General features: G+C 34.7%; 1 protein-coding gene across 1 annotated transcript; it reads left to right on the top strand.

The window, feature by feature from the left end:
* Nucleotides 1-4,594: 4,594 nt before the first annotated feature.
* LOC125873727 (heavy metal-associated isoprenylated plant protein 32-like) lies at nt 4,595-6,663 on the top strand. Its single transcript, XM_049554598.1, has 3 exons — nt 4,595-4,839; nt 5,171-5,246; nt 5,352-6,663. The coding sequence occupies exons 1-3, from the start codon at nt 4,810-4,812 to the stop codon at nt 6,557-6,559; spliced, it is 1,314 nt and encodes a 437-aa protein (XP_049410555.1). The 5' UTR covers nt 4,595-4,809; the 3' UTR covers nt 6,560-6,663.
* The last annotated feature ends 8,832 nt before the right edge of the window (nt 6,664-15,495 follow it).

Raw genomic sequence — 15,495 nt, 5'->3', positions numbered from 1 at the left:
AGAGAAGTCATATATTTGTTTGATAAATATTTTCTTATTGGTTAAACCGAAAAATCGAACCGTTAAAGATCAAAACCGATTAATCAAAATTGATAAAAAATATCTTATTGATTTGATTATTGATTTAGTATATTTCTAAATTAAAAACTAATAAATTAAATTGATAATATATAAAGTCGAATCGAACCGACCGATGGTAAAGAACATTTCCTAAATCACGATTTTTGGTATAGCAAATTAAAAATCGTTTTACAAATCAGCCAATAGTTTGAAAAAGCACAAATTCAATAAAGAAAGATTTTTATGGTTTTTGGGTTAAGTGTCCAAGTGAGTGGGTAGTTCTTTTTTGGCACCATTATATTCAAACTTTCTTTAATTTTTGACAGAAAAAAGTGGTGCTTTCAAAGGGGGGCAATTAGGCAAAAAGAAACCAAAATTTCTTCACGGGGTTAGGCTTTCAAGGAAACAAGTACAACAATTATTTTGGTAAATTCAGAAAGTAGGTCCAAAACCAAGGCCAAGGGTATGATTTAATTGTGGAAAATCATGAGATTTCAAACTCAAATTTTAAGTTTCGCTAAATCGAATTACTATATATTTGTGCTGATGAAAAGTAATATGTACTTTTTGAAATTAATCAAGATGCTTGTAAATTGATTCGAATAACACAGAAAAGAGAGGTCTAAACATAGAGAAAAACATATCATTATCGAAACCAAACCCTAAAAACTCTATTTTATGTCTCGACTCATAGTGGTTGTCTATATCAGACAAAGTATTGAAGATTGGTTTTTGGATTTGGTGTCCCATTTTAATTTACGTCTCTTTAAATTTAACAAGATATATTTCTATAATAATGCTCTACCGTCCTTTTTTGTTTTTCCTATTTTAAAAATTTATCTTCCACTCAAGTTATAATATGAAATTTTCATAATATGTCCAACAGTTAACTACTGTCTCTCTGCCTTTTCTGGTATGTGGTACTTTATTCTATTTGTATTTAAAAAAAATAAATACAATTTAGAACTTTAGCTGTAAATTATAACCCTATTATATTAATTATGAACCATTTATACCACACTAGTCAAGACTATTTAATAATATTGGAATAAGGTGCACTGGCTCTGACACAAGTAATAAGGGACAAAAAATTAATTTTTGTATGGCTCTTTTTGTGGACAAAATTCATTTAAATTCACTGCATTTATCCTACAACATTATCTCTTTCTACCTAGGTAAGGTCCTCTAGCTTTCTATCAAAATCACTAGAGACAAAATTTTGTGAATAATTTAATGTCAATACTTATTATAGAGACATGACCTTTTTCTGATTTTTAATAACAAGAAAAGCACGTTACAATTTATTTTTTCATGTCAAATGAACATTTTTTGTGATTTGCAATAGTAATTATATATATGGTGACTGGTGTAATAGAAGGATTAATAAAAAATGATCTGTGTTTAATTGCAACATAAAATGTTACTTGAGATTGGTGGAAGAAGGAAATGATTCTCTAACGCGTAAAATGATTCAATCAATTTAGGTAGATTGAATATCAGGTTAGCTCACTTATTCAGATTTGAGAAAAAAAGTTACGTAAATTCATTACTATGGAAAATGAATAAGTTTGACTGTGTGTATTTTATTGGTAGTAAGATCAATCTTCTTTATTGAGCATTTTTATTTACTGAAGCAACTTGAACAGAATAAAAAAGTAAAGAAAGAAATTCATCGACCTACGTTAATAACGTGATAAACTAACAAGTTGATCACCATTTGTTATACTTGGTCCCATTAAAGTTAGGTTATATGTCAATAAAATTATAATACAATGCATTTAATAGAAAAAGGTTCTATCGTTTTAAATTTTTTAAATTTCTTTTTTATTGATACCCTAATGATTATGATTTATGAGAGTTGATATATATTTTTATCATGTAGGTCAAAGTGTAACACTTTGAGGTTGACAAAAGAGTAAAAAGTGTAACATGTCCATTGGTTCGTAGTCCCGTTCAACCTAAAAATTCTGCAATTCAATAATTTAAAGTACCATATATTTAATGGGAACAAAAGACTTTTTCATTTGAAAATTATGGTATACGAGTAAAATGGCAATAGTGATCTCATTAGAATAACTATTAAGATTTTGAATATATATAAGGAGCATTTTCAAGTAGTGCAAGCCAAACAATGATACATTACTTTCTTATGTGTAAGTTAAATGTATGAAATTGATTTGGATGTCAAAATCACAAAATTTCTTTGTCAAACTAGTCTAATATATTAGGTATTTAACTTAGCCATTTGATAGTTAACAAGTGCACACAATTATTTTTGATGGATTGAGGTAGGCACTAGGCATTTTATTATTAAAGTTAGTCAATTGGGCCAATTATGATTGAATAGATGGAGAAATTAAAAAAATTAAATTTCAGTAGTCAATGATTATTTAAAATCAAAACGATTTATAATATTATCAAAAGAAAGATAACTTCGACCTTCACAAATTACAATAAGCGATGTCTGAGTTACTGTACACAAGTTGAAGTAAGTTTCATGAATATTTGAGTGTAATTTAATATGCTGATAATTAAAAAAAAATCTTTTTAAAATATCAAATTACTTTAAAAAAATTATTTGTAGTAAGTAAAAACTAGTTACGTGGAGGATACATAAAAGAAACGTATGTATTAAATCTCGAATATTTAATCATTTGAGCAAGACATGTGAGCTAATTACGGAGAAATTGACATAAATGATAACTTATTTTTAGTTGTAGGTTTAAAATACTCCCTTAAGTATCAATTTTGCAGTTTAAATCTTTTAAGTTTATAAAAAGTAGACATTTTTCGTCTTTCGTCAAGTTTTCAAAAATCGCAATATAGAAAATACATCCAATACAAATAATAGACAAAAGTTAACAGAGAAATTGCATCTCAAAAAATTTCACTAGGCTCTTTAAAATAGATAAAAATAAACTATAAAATTTGTACTTCCAAATGTGAGCTCCCTTTAATAAATATTTTCTGTATTTTTACAATTTCAAGAATAAGAATTTACTAAATACTTGACTAATTTAACGTTAAAAAATTAAAATAATTATATTTTTAAAAACTATTTTAAACGTATGTATCACAAAAAATAAAAGATCATATTTATCATTTTCTCCTGTAGTTAGTTATGCAATGGAGCCAGAGAAGAGTATAATACTGACATATTTTTAGTGGAATAAGTAGCCAACCCAAAAGAAAATAAAAGAACAAATTCAAGGTCGATGAACACAAAGTTTCAAAGTCTTTACCACTTCCGTGGATGTAGTGTAGTAAATGAATTATTTTTCTCTTCATTAGAGGTTCGATTTCGAAACTTCAATATATAAATTTTGTTTGTTAAGGATTGTTTTTTTCAAAAATGAGGCTTTACGTAATACAAATTTAAAATAATTAAACTCTATAAATAATGAACACCGTAAAAAAATTATTCAAATCCCCATATTATGATGCATGCTTTATCAGTGGTCAAATCTTCTATTTTAGTTCACATGAAAGAAAAAGCAAAACAAAACTAAAACTCATTAAAAAAACATGGCAACCCCAAAAGATCCTATAATCTCACCGTCCTATTTTACGTGATTTATTTAACTGAACACAAATTAGAGAAAAAAAGCTAATATACAAAATTTTATAATTTAAAAGTAGTATTTTTTTCTGGTGAACACATTAAAAAAAGGTAACAGAAAGCAGTATCATCACTAATGAGTAATGACCAATTTATTAAAAAAAAATGTTTCTTTTCGGACTGCCCATTCAAATTTGTTCTTATATTTGGAATTTGTATAAATATAATCCTCAGAAAGGTGTTATATTGAATAAACTTAAATTAATGTCTAATATCAAATCATATATTGATCTATTTACCGATAAAATATTAGATTGTCACGTAACATTCATAATTAGTTATAAGGTCTTATATAATGATTTAAAATTTACTTAAAAATCATGTTCTAATTTTTTTAATAAAAGAGATTTTTTTAAGCTTTTAGAAAAGAGTAAAAGAAAATTGGTCCAGCAGTAGGAGTAATAGAAAAGTAAGAAGGAACAGTGCACTCTTCATCATATAAAGCAGAAAGAGCCAGGTTGTAATAGGAACAGTAATTATCACCCAAACTGAATTGTGGTATAGTGATAAAACTATTTATCTTGAAATTTTGAATATGAACTTTTTTTTATATTTAATAATCCTCGATTAAAATTTAACCAAAATTACAATATGAGATTCGGTGTCTCATTCAAATCTAATAAAATTTACAATATGAGAGAGAGTGAGGCTTTTGGAGTGTCAAGTATATTTGGAGGAAAATAGTGATAGTTAAGTGATATTTTATTTCTAAATAAAACATAAAAGATATTTCAAGGCAATTTCCGGTGACCATTTAGGGGATTTATTGGATCCGGATACCGAGCGAAAAAATGAAGAGTAGCTGAGTGTCTTCTCTTCTTTGAGATGAAGCCGACATTGCTCTTTACCGTGACAGCTCACTCACTTGCCTTTAATTTTCATTTCCTTCAAATACCCCCATCAACCTAAACCGACTTGTTTTAACAATATTTTACTCTTCTCTACACCACACCTCACCACACCGCCTTCCTTCCCTCTTCCTCTTCAAATCTCAGCTACTCCTTTTTCACTTTCTTTTAAGTGTCTAACCAACATTCAAACCTCATATTTTCAACTACTACTCTCCCTTTTCTGCTACTATAGTACAATAACAACAACTCCTTTCTTGTTATTCTGCATCTGCTGACAGAATGAATAAACAAGAAATGCTTAAGTCTCAGGTATGACTAATTTCTTGCACACTCTGTTTTACTACCATTTGTTTGGATTTACTTTATGTCAGTGTTCATATGCAAGGTTTACTAGTTTCATACTGTCACTAATACAAGTTTTAAACTCTATTTCTCTCTGTTTCCTTTGGATTTGGTAAAGACTCATTTTTTATGCCTGTTGCACTCTATGTTTTGGCATCTCAAGTTATATTATGTGGAATTTGTTGAGTTTTTGGGGGTTAAGTAGGCCTGTAGGCTGTAACCAGCTTAACTATGTAGTCATTTCTTGAACAATTTTCTGTTTTCTGTACCTTATGATATCTTTTTTTTTTTTTTGCAGACTTGTGTTCTTAAAGTGAATATACACTGTGATGGCTGTAAACAGAAGGTGAAAAAGAAATTGCAGAAGATTGAAGGTAATTAGAGTTGTTTAGCAGAGAACTATATGGCATATTCACATGCTTTGGGGCCCTAGATTAGATGTCTGTTTTTCTAAATTATTTTAAATATTTTTTTAACAGGAGTTTACACAGTGAAGATAGATTCAGACCAAAGCAAAGTAACAGTGACAGGAAATGTTGATTCAGCAACACTGATAAAGAAGCTAGTGAAATCAGGGAAACATGCAGAGCTATGGGGAGGAGCTCAAAAGGGAGGTTCCAATTTCAGTATGATGAACAATTTCAAGAACATGCAAATGGACAACTTTAAAGGTGGAAAAGACAACAAATCTCAGAAGGGAGGTGGTGGTGGTGGAAATAAGGAACCACCAAAGGGGAATGCCCAACAGTTTCTTCAGATGATGCAGAATCTCAAAGGGTCAAAGGATAATTTCAAGATGCCTAATGTTCCTAATCCCAAGGATCAAAAATCTGTGAAGTTCAATCTGCCTGAGGATGAATTTGATGATGAGTCTGATGACTTCGATGATGAATCTGATGATTATTATGATGAATCTGATGATGAATTTGATGGCCCTCCACCTTCTAAAATGATGCCTGCTATGGGGGGTGGGGGTGGTCATGGAGCTCATGGGCTTAATGCTATGATGATGAAGGGTGGGCCTATGGGTAATAATGGTGGAAATGGCAAGAAAGGTGGGGTTGAAATCCCAGTACAAATGAAGGGTATGGCTGGAAATCATCATGATGGTGGCAAGAACAATAATAATGGAGGAAAACAGGGGAAAGGAGGGAACCAGAACCAGAATCAAAATGTTGGTAAAAATGGTGGTAAAGGTAACAATAATGGAAGTTTTGGAGCAGCAGCACCTCAGAAAGGTGCAGGGGGAGGGAAGATGGATGGAGGTCTATTGATGAACAGTATGCAACAAGGAGGGCCACATGGTATGATGAGTATGGGTCAAAAAAGTGGAGGCCCAATGACCATGGGCCCAATGGGTAATCACCCGATGGGTCATATGTCGGCAGCTCAAGGACTACCCGCCGGTGGTCCTGCCGGATACCCCGGGATGGGTCAAGGTGGCAACAACCCTTATAGCCAACAACAACAACAGTACATGGCACAAATGATGATGAACCAACAGCGGCCTACCGGATATGACATGTACGGAGCCCATCCAAACATGTACGGTGCCCATCCGATGATGTACGCTCGGCAACATCCATCTGTGAGTTACGGGCCACCACCGCCTATGGGAGCTCCGGTGCATGATAATTTTACTCATATGTTCAGTGATGAGAATACAGGCAGCTGTAGTATTATGTAAATTGTTTTTTTTATAAAAAAAGGTGTGTACTTTGTTTTGGTCTTTAGATTATTATGAAGTAATGAGAGACTATGCTTTTGTCTTCAGAAAGCAAATTGTAAGAATTTTGCTCTACCTATTACTACTTTTTCAACAAGTAATTCTGGTGCTTCACATCAAGAAACCCAATTTTGTTGAAGTAATTACTATCAGGTAGCTTTAATTTAAGATCCTAATTAAGGTCTTGTGAAATTGACTATGCTTGCAAGTTATTTGGTCCCAAAAACAGTTTTGGAAGTCACAAAATTTAGACATATTTTAGTCTTGGAAATTGGAAAGGAATCACTTGGAAAGGAAGATTGTTATTCGATTCAACACTGGCAATGGATCTTCTTCTGCTTTTGGGAAAGTTTCACTCTGTTGGTACAGTAGCTAAGAAGTTTTGGTTTAAATCTTCTCTTAGAATTCACTTCATTATAATGAAGACACAGTTCCCTAGAAAGGGGAGAAGAAACAAATAACTACAGGAGGGATGAAAAAGACAATTCCAAATTTTTAATATATTTTGTTTGTAAGATATTTTAAAGTTAGTAGTGATAGTGTTGACTAATTGGATAAATATCACATTGATATTTTTGGGGCAGGAGGGTGAAGATATAATGGATCTGGCAAAAGCTTTAATTACATTCATGTGCACTTATATTAAATTAAATCTGTGTCATAATTCTTGAGTTAGGTCAAAAACTAATTAATCAAATTTACGACGTACTAGTACATAAGTTTTGACCAAACACGTGAGTTCTGGAATTCTGTGTTATGAATATTTTAAAAAAGAAGATTTGCATATATTTACTCTGTGAAAATCAGAATTCATCAATCCAAGAAGTAGTGTCTAGGTCTTTGTAATAAATTACAGAAAGGAAATTGCAATTTGGTTGTTAAAAAATTGAAAAATTCTGCTTTGTCTTTGTGATAATTAATGAAAACACATGCGACCTTTGTTATTATATTAATCAATATCTGCAGTTTTGGTCTGTGAAATACTTAATGGTTTAGGTACTCTCTTCGTCCCATATTAGTTGATCATCTTACTAAAAATAGTTATTCAATATTAGTTGTTCACTTTACTAAATCAAGAAAACATTAATTAAAATTTTCTGATAGGAAAAAAGGATAAATATACCCCCGACTATCGTAAATGGTATGCAGATACCCTCCGTCATATTTTTGGGACATTGATGCCCATGCCGTCCTAAAACTAAAGCATATATACCTTTTATACTAAATAAAATAGATATGAAAGCCATCACACTTGCTTGTATGTTTGGGTAAGAAATGTTGGAGTCTTTTGCTCATCCCAAACATTTGAATTTGAATTGCGTGTTTGTACAGGTTAACCACTTAAAGCTCATAGTATTTAATACAACAACAAACAACAACATGCCCAGTGAAATCCCACTAGGTGGGGTCTGGGGAGGGTAAAGTGTACGCAGACCTTGCTACTACCTCGTGGAGGTAGAGAGGCTGTTTCCGGGAGACCCTCAGCTCAAGAACCACAGATCTAAGTGACAGGAGAGATATATATAAAACATAGCAGCCAATACAAAAGATAGCGTATAATCAACAAATGAGACAATAACAACAAGAAAGTAATGCGATGCGTGAAATGCAGTAAACATCATAGGGCTAGGTCTACTCCAAACGCTAACAACCCATACCCTTGCAAGGGAAGACAACACGCTAACCCTACTAACCTTCAACCTTAATACGCGACCTCTACTACTTCCTATCTAGAGTCATGTCCTTGGTAATGTGAAGCATAGCCAAGTCTTGTCTAATCACCTCCTCCCAATACTTCTTGGGCCTACCTCTACCACTCCGCGTACCCTCTACCACCATTACCTCGCACCTCCTCACTGGGGCGTCTGCGCTCCGTCTCTTCACATGTCCAAACCATCTCAGTCTCGCTTCCCTCAACTTGTCCACCACAGAGGCCACTCCCACCTTCTCCCGGATAACCTCATTCCTAATTTTGTCGCTCCTAGTTTGCCCACACATCCATCTCAACATCTTCATCTTCGCAACATGTATTTTATGAACGTGTGCGTTCTTGACTGGCCAACACTCCGCTCCATACAACAAGGCCGGTCTAACTACCACTCTGTAAAACTTACCTTTAAGTTTCGGTGGAATTTTCTTATCACACAATACTCCAGAGGCAAGCCTCCATTTCATCCAAGCAACCCCAATGCGATGTGTGACATCATCGTCGATGTCACCACTCCCTTGGATTACAACCCCAAGATACTTAAAACTTTCCTTCTTAGGAATGATTTGTGCGGCAAGTCTCACTTCCACATCTGTCTCATCCACCACATCACTGAATTTGCACCCCAAATATTCTGTTTTGGTCCTACTCAACCTGAACCCTTTGGACTTCAGCGTTGTCTCCACACCTCTAACCTCGCATTAACTCTATCCCGCGTCTCATCAATCAGTACTATGTCATCTGCAAATAACATACACCATGGGACCTTCTCTTGAATAGACCGCGTCAACTCGTCCATCACCAAAGCAAATAGGAAAGGGCTTAGGACTGATCCCTGATGCAGCCCCATCTCAACTGGGAAATGTTTTGAGTCTCCTCCAACTGTTCTAACCCGAGTCTTGGCTCCACCGTACATGTCTTTATCGCCCTAATATTAATCATTGGGACTCCTTTAGACTCTAAGCACCTCCAGAGGACATTCCTCGGTACTTTGTCATAGGCCTTTTCAAGGTCAATGAACACCATATGTAGGTCTCTCTTCTTTTCTCTATATTTTTCTACCAGTCTACGTATAAGATGAATGGCTTCGGTAGTCGAACGTCCCGGCATGAATCTAAACTGATTCTCAGAGATGGACACCCCTCTTCTCACCCTCATCTCCACCACTCTCTCCCAAATCTTCATAGTATGGCTCAACAATTTGATACCCATGTAGTTGTTACAGTTTTGGATATCACCCTTGTTTTTATACAACGGAACCATTGTACTCTACCTCCATTCTTCAAGCATTTTTGCTGTCTTAAAGATAACATTAAACAGCCCAGTTAACCACTCTATGCCCGCCTTGTCCATGCTCTTCCAAAATTCTACCGGAATCTCATCGGGTCCGGTCGCTCTTCCCCTACTCATCTTACTAATAGCCCATATAACCTCCTCGGACCTAACGCACCTACAGTATCCAAAATCCCGAAGTCTTTCAGAGTGTGCCAAATCACCCAACACAATGTCTGCTTCCCCTTTTTCATTTAAAAGTTTGTGAAAGTAGCTTCGCCATCTTTGCTTGATGGAGGTCTCTTCCACTAGTATTTTGCCTTCCTCATCTTTGATACACTTCACTTGGTCCAAGTCGCGCGCCTTCCTTTCTCTTGCTTTTGCGAGCCTATACAACTTCTTATCCCCACATTTGTCCCCCAGCTCGACATACAAGCGTTCGAAAGTTGCCGTCTTCGCCTTCGTAACAACTAACTTAGCTTTTGTCTTTGTCGTCTTATAGACTTTCTTAAGCGTCCGCTTCTCTTCCTCGTCTACGCACTCCACCAATTTTATGTATGCAACCTTCTTCGCTTCTAGTTTACCTTGGACTTCCCCATTCCCCACTAATCTCCTTTATGGCCTCCAAATTTACCCCTTGACACCCCTAACACCTCAGAAGCAACTTCCCTAATGCAACTAGCTGCTTTATTCCACATGCTGTCCGCATCCCCGCTACCACTCCAAGCCCCCATCCGCATCAGCTCCTCACCCATCTCCCGAGAAAGGGCAGGGGTCAACCCACCCCATTTAATTCTCGGTCGATCAGGTAACATCTTCATCCTCCTATCCCTCTTAATCTTCAGGTCCATCACCAAAAGCTTGTGTTGGGTAGTGAGGTTTTCACTTGGGATGACCCTGCAGTCCTTAAAGAGACCTTTATCACCCTTCCTAAGGAGTAAGTAATCTATCTGGGTCTTAGCTACCGGGCTACGAAAGGTAACCAAGTGGTTCTCCTTTTTCGGAAAGCATGAGTTAGCAATCACCAACTCAAAAGCCTTAGCAAAGTCTAGAAGCGAAGTTCCACCTCCATTTCTCTCCCCAAAACCAAAGCCTCCATGAACATCATCAAATCCACTAGAAGTTGCCTCGATATGGCCATTAAAATCTCCACCAATGACAATCTTCTCGGTATTCGGTATACCTCTAACTACCTCATCTAAATCCTCATAAAAGAGCTTTTTGGCCTCCTCGTCCAAGCCCACTTGAGGGGCATAAGTACTAATAACACTCAAAGTACATCCTCCAATAACTAGCTTAATCTTCATCAGCCTATCATTAATCCTCCTAACCTCCACCACTTGCTCCCTCAAATCCCTGTCTACTAAAATACCCACTCCATTTCTATCCCTTGACCCTCCTGAGTACCACAACTTAAACCCATCAACATCCCGAGCCTTTGGCGCCTACCTATCTAGTCTCTTGGACACAAGCTATATTTATCTTTCTCTTCTTGAGAATTTTCACTAGCTTTATGGACTTCCCCGTCAACGAACCTATGTTCCAAGATCCTACCCTCACGTTATGAGAACCCGTAACCCCCTTACCACTATTATCTCTCGACCTCGGCCTCAACCGAGGACATGACTCACTACCACCATCAAATACCAAATCCACTAGAACGAAACTGCAATCACAGTAAGATCTACACAGGAATACACTAAAAACTGCAACAGTAGTACATAGTAAGGGGCAATATAACAACAGCTACACTATATGGTCCAGTACAGTGTGTATTCTAAAGGACACGATAACACCCACTATATTATATACTGCAGCACAGGTCAGAACTATATTAGAAAACTGAAATACTGTTCCGGGATAAACGATCTGCAAGAAAGGGCCCAACAACGACTAGATTCAGAGCAAAAAAGAGAGAGAAAAAAAGGATAGATAGAACCTGGTCGGTGAAGATGGAGGGTTTCGGTGATCTATGGGTACTTTTCCGGCCATATCAGGTTGATCTCCGGCGACACACAGTAGCACTGTCGTCTCTCTTCTGGACTGGTCGCCGGGAAAGATAGATGTGTTCGCCGGAGAAGCTGAACAATGTTCTTACCTTCGCCGGGGTTTGCTGTTCGCCGCTCGCTGGTCCAAGCAGTTGGAGCTGCTGCTCGTTGTTATCGTCCTCACTAGAGCTTAGGAGGAGAGAGAGAAAGAGGCTCGCCGATCGGAGCTTGTCCTCGCGTTGCTTCTGGCCGGCGTAGCCTTCGTTGTGGCCGGAAATACCAGAGAGAGAAGAGAGAGGAGAGGGCTCATAGTATTTAATACATATGTGATAATTATCTTTTATGTTCCTTTATTGCATGATAAAATTATTTGGTTTCCAAAACATACATTATAAGCTACTTTTTGGTTATTGTTATTTGTAAATGTGACTTGATAGGCATCTTGACATACACTATTTACAAATGTTAATAGATTGCAAAATAATGTTTACTTACAATTTTGTCGATTATTTCGACTTTAACTTGAAATGAAGAATTTGAAAGTTGAACAACTTGTTTGTTTGAGGAGCTTCTCAAGGGCAATAATGGTTTTCACTCTCTAAACTTCTGAGATTTATTTTCTAGTGAAATTAATTTCCAGTCACAATCTTCCAAGTACTTTTTTTCAACTTCAACATCATATAGTCTTGTTGCCAACATCAACTAAATGTTGTCCCAATGGTACATCAGAACGAGTTGTTTTTGACTATACGATTGTTTGGTTACCAATCATTCTGAGTTGCTTTTTGATGGTTGTTAGGTTATCATCATTCCTACATATGTAATTCGCATGGTGCCAGTAATTGATATCAAGCATCTGAAGTTAGAAATTATGTCGTGTTATTATATTACTAAAGAGTTTTTAGAAGACTTCATTTGAATTCTTCCAGATTTAGAGACTTTGTCATTGACCTTGGGTTCCACCACAAAATTCATTAAAATAATCTACAGGTCCAATTGGTTTTTTCATAACTAGAGATGTCAATATGGGCTAGCCCACCCCATTCGGACTAACCCATACAAACTTTGAAATTTGACAGGCCAAGCCGGGCTAGCCCATTTTTTGTGTGAGCCCGAAAATAGTCGGCCCAACCTACAAGAACGTGGGCTACGAGCTTTGCCGGGCCAGCCCGCTTTTTTTAAAGTCTATTTTTTATAATTTTTTAAATTAAATTATAATTTAAAAATATTATCTTAAATATTGACAAGATAATATTATATGATGTTAGTGTTACTACTTATTAATCAAATAAATACATTAATTTCTCTAGTTTGGTCACTTTGGTGACTAACAAACTATATAAATACAAAGCACACATAATATTATTAAAAAAATTGTATGTGAATAATTTTATACATTTTAGTTTGACCACTTTGATGACTAACAAACTATAGAAACATAATACATGCATCAAGTGATCATAAATATGAAATGTGTAGAAGTTAATTTCTCTATTTTGACCACTTTGGCGACTAACAAACTATATAAATACAAATGCATACATAATATCATAAAGTTTTGTGCATATGAATAATTTTATACATTTTAGTTTGGCCACTTTGGTGACTAACAAACTATAGAAACATAATACATTTATCAAGTTGAAAAACCATACCCAGTCTCTCTTGGAATACTGAATATGTCAATAAATAATGAATTGTATTAATCCACATATGTCAAGTGATCATAAATATTATATGTGTAGATGTGAATTTCTCTAGTTTGGCCACTTTGGTGACTAACAAACTATAGAAACATAATACACACATATTATTTATTAAATAGTTTAATGACCACTTTAATTTATTGCACACTTTAAAAGCAAAACATAATTATTTCATTGTGAAAAGATTAAGGATTTTTAGAGTTTGTGCAAATTAAACTTTGCTAACAACACTTTATCAACATAAGAATCCAAACACCTTAAATAATCGAGAACAAAATTACAATACTACAAAAGAATTCAACAATAAATTTCAACATAATTTAATTGCAGTTCTTCGCGTCAACTAAATTGAGTGAGTCAGGCGGTTGTAGGAACATCATTAACACGTCACACTAAATTCTAGTGTTGACCACTAAACTCCAACACATTATTTAGATTCTTTTTTTTGTTAGCAGTAAACTCTATTAAATTTTCACAATCAAATATTAATTAATTAATTAATAACTACAAAATTTCTAAGATGACATCAACATAAATGCTATCCAACATTAAAAGTGTTGATTCTGGTTAGCAAAGAAAAGGGAAAAAAAATCTTTCGTTCCAGGCTTTTTTTTAAATGAGAAATTAATCATCACATTATTAAGCTGATACGGTTATATAATTTATGAAGATTATCCGTTCAAATAATCCAGGCTCTGATACCACATGTAAGATTAAATATTTTAATACATAATATCGGGATCTTGAACACGATAATCTTACATAGAAATCGTTAGGGGGACATACCTGATACCGATATCATCACAGAGACAAGCGAAAACGTTAGTCATAAATTGATTTCTACCTCCTTGCTCTAGCCTTACGTTACCACAAGCGTCAACGATGAAATTAATGTAGAAAATATGTCATAACCCTAATAGGTGGAGAGAGGACCAATTTATAGAGGTCAAAACTTAATCTGGTACGTCCATTAAATATCTAATGTACGGACGAGATCTATTATTCATTAAATAATATTTATGGTTTTACTTGGGCTACAAGTAAATTTGGGCCATAAGTAAGAAATAATTAATAATAATTAATAATAATTCTTACAAAGATATATTTTGAAGTCGTGTGCTAGTTCCAAGCATTTGAGTTTGATTTGCAAAATTGAAGAGGTAAGCTTTTTTCTTTCCTCCATATGCTTACGATGTTCTTTGATTGTATGTCATACTGCATTTTCTTGATGCCCACTCCCAACTCTCGAGCCCTTTCCAGAGGATCATAGACAAACTCTACAAAGTTTGCAAATGAAATTATTGATTACACATCAACATAGTTTAGCTGGATGAAAATTATGAAATCTTTGAAATTGATAAAGGTAATAGGAAGAAAGTGTTGCATAGTAGCTTACTTATAAGCTAACCTTTGGATGACCTTATAAGAAAAAACTTATTGTTTGATGGCTTTTGTTTTGTTTTGTTTGGTGGCCTCAAGTCGTATAAGAAAAAAATTGTTCAATTTTATTTAACACCAGAAAGCCATAGCTTCTTTATTTTTTGGTTAAAAGGCCCGAAGAGGCCTGTATTCATAAATAAAATACATACAGAAGCCATTACACTTGCTTGTACGTTTGGGTAAGAAATGTTGGAGTCTTTTGCTCATCCCAAGCATTTGAATTTGAATTGTGTGTTTGTACAGGTTAACCACTTAAAGCTCATAGAATTTAATACATATGTGCTAATTATCTTTTATGTTCCTTTATTGCATGATAAAATTATTTGGTTTCCAAAACATACATTATAAGCTACTTTTTGGTTATTGGTATTTGTAACTATGACTTGATAAGCATCTTGACATACACTATTTACAAATGTTAATAGATTGCAAAATAATGTTTATTTACAATTTTGTCGATTATTTCGACTTTAACTTGAAATGAAGAATTTGAAAGTTGAACAACTTGTTTGTTTGAGGAGCTTCTCAAGGGCAATACTGATTTTCACTCTCTAAACTTCTGAGATTTATTTTCAAGTGAAATTAATTTTCAGTCACAATCTTCCAAGTACTCTTTTTCAACTTCAACATCATATAGTCTTGTTGCCAGCATCAACTAAATGTTATCCCAATGGTACACCAGAACCAATTGTTTTTTACTATACGATTGTTTGGTTACCAATCATTCTGAGTTGTTTTTTGATGGTAGTTAGGTTATCATCATTCCTACATATGTAATTCGCA

This window comes from Solanum stenotomum, chromosome 1 (genome assembly GCF_019186545.1).
Source record: "Solanum stenotomum isolate F172 chromosome 1, ASM1918654v1, whole genome shotgun sequence".
NCBI classification, from domain to species: Eukaryota; Viridiplantae; Streptophyta; class Magnoliopsida; order Solanales; family Solanaceae; genus Solanum; species Solanum stenotomum.
This window is presented reverse-complemented; position numbering and strand designations above follow the sequence as displayed.

What these genes read in the sequence shown, in the direction of transcription:
- LOC125873727 (XM_049554598.1), top strand. Translation starts at nt 4,810, where the DNA reads ATGAATAAACAAGAAATGCTTAAGTCTCAG. An exon ending in AAGAAATGCTTAAGTCTCAG is followed by an intron (nt 4,840 to 5,170) that starts GTATGACTAATT and finishes TTTTTTTTGCAG; the next exon opens with ACTTGTGTTCTTAAAGTGAA. An exon ending in GAAATTGCAGAAGATTGAAG is followed by an intron (nt 5,247 to 5,351) that starts GTAATTAGAGTT and finishes TTTTTTTAACAG; the next exon opens with GAGTTTACACAGTGAAGATA.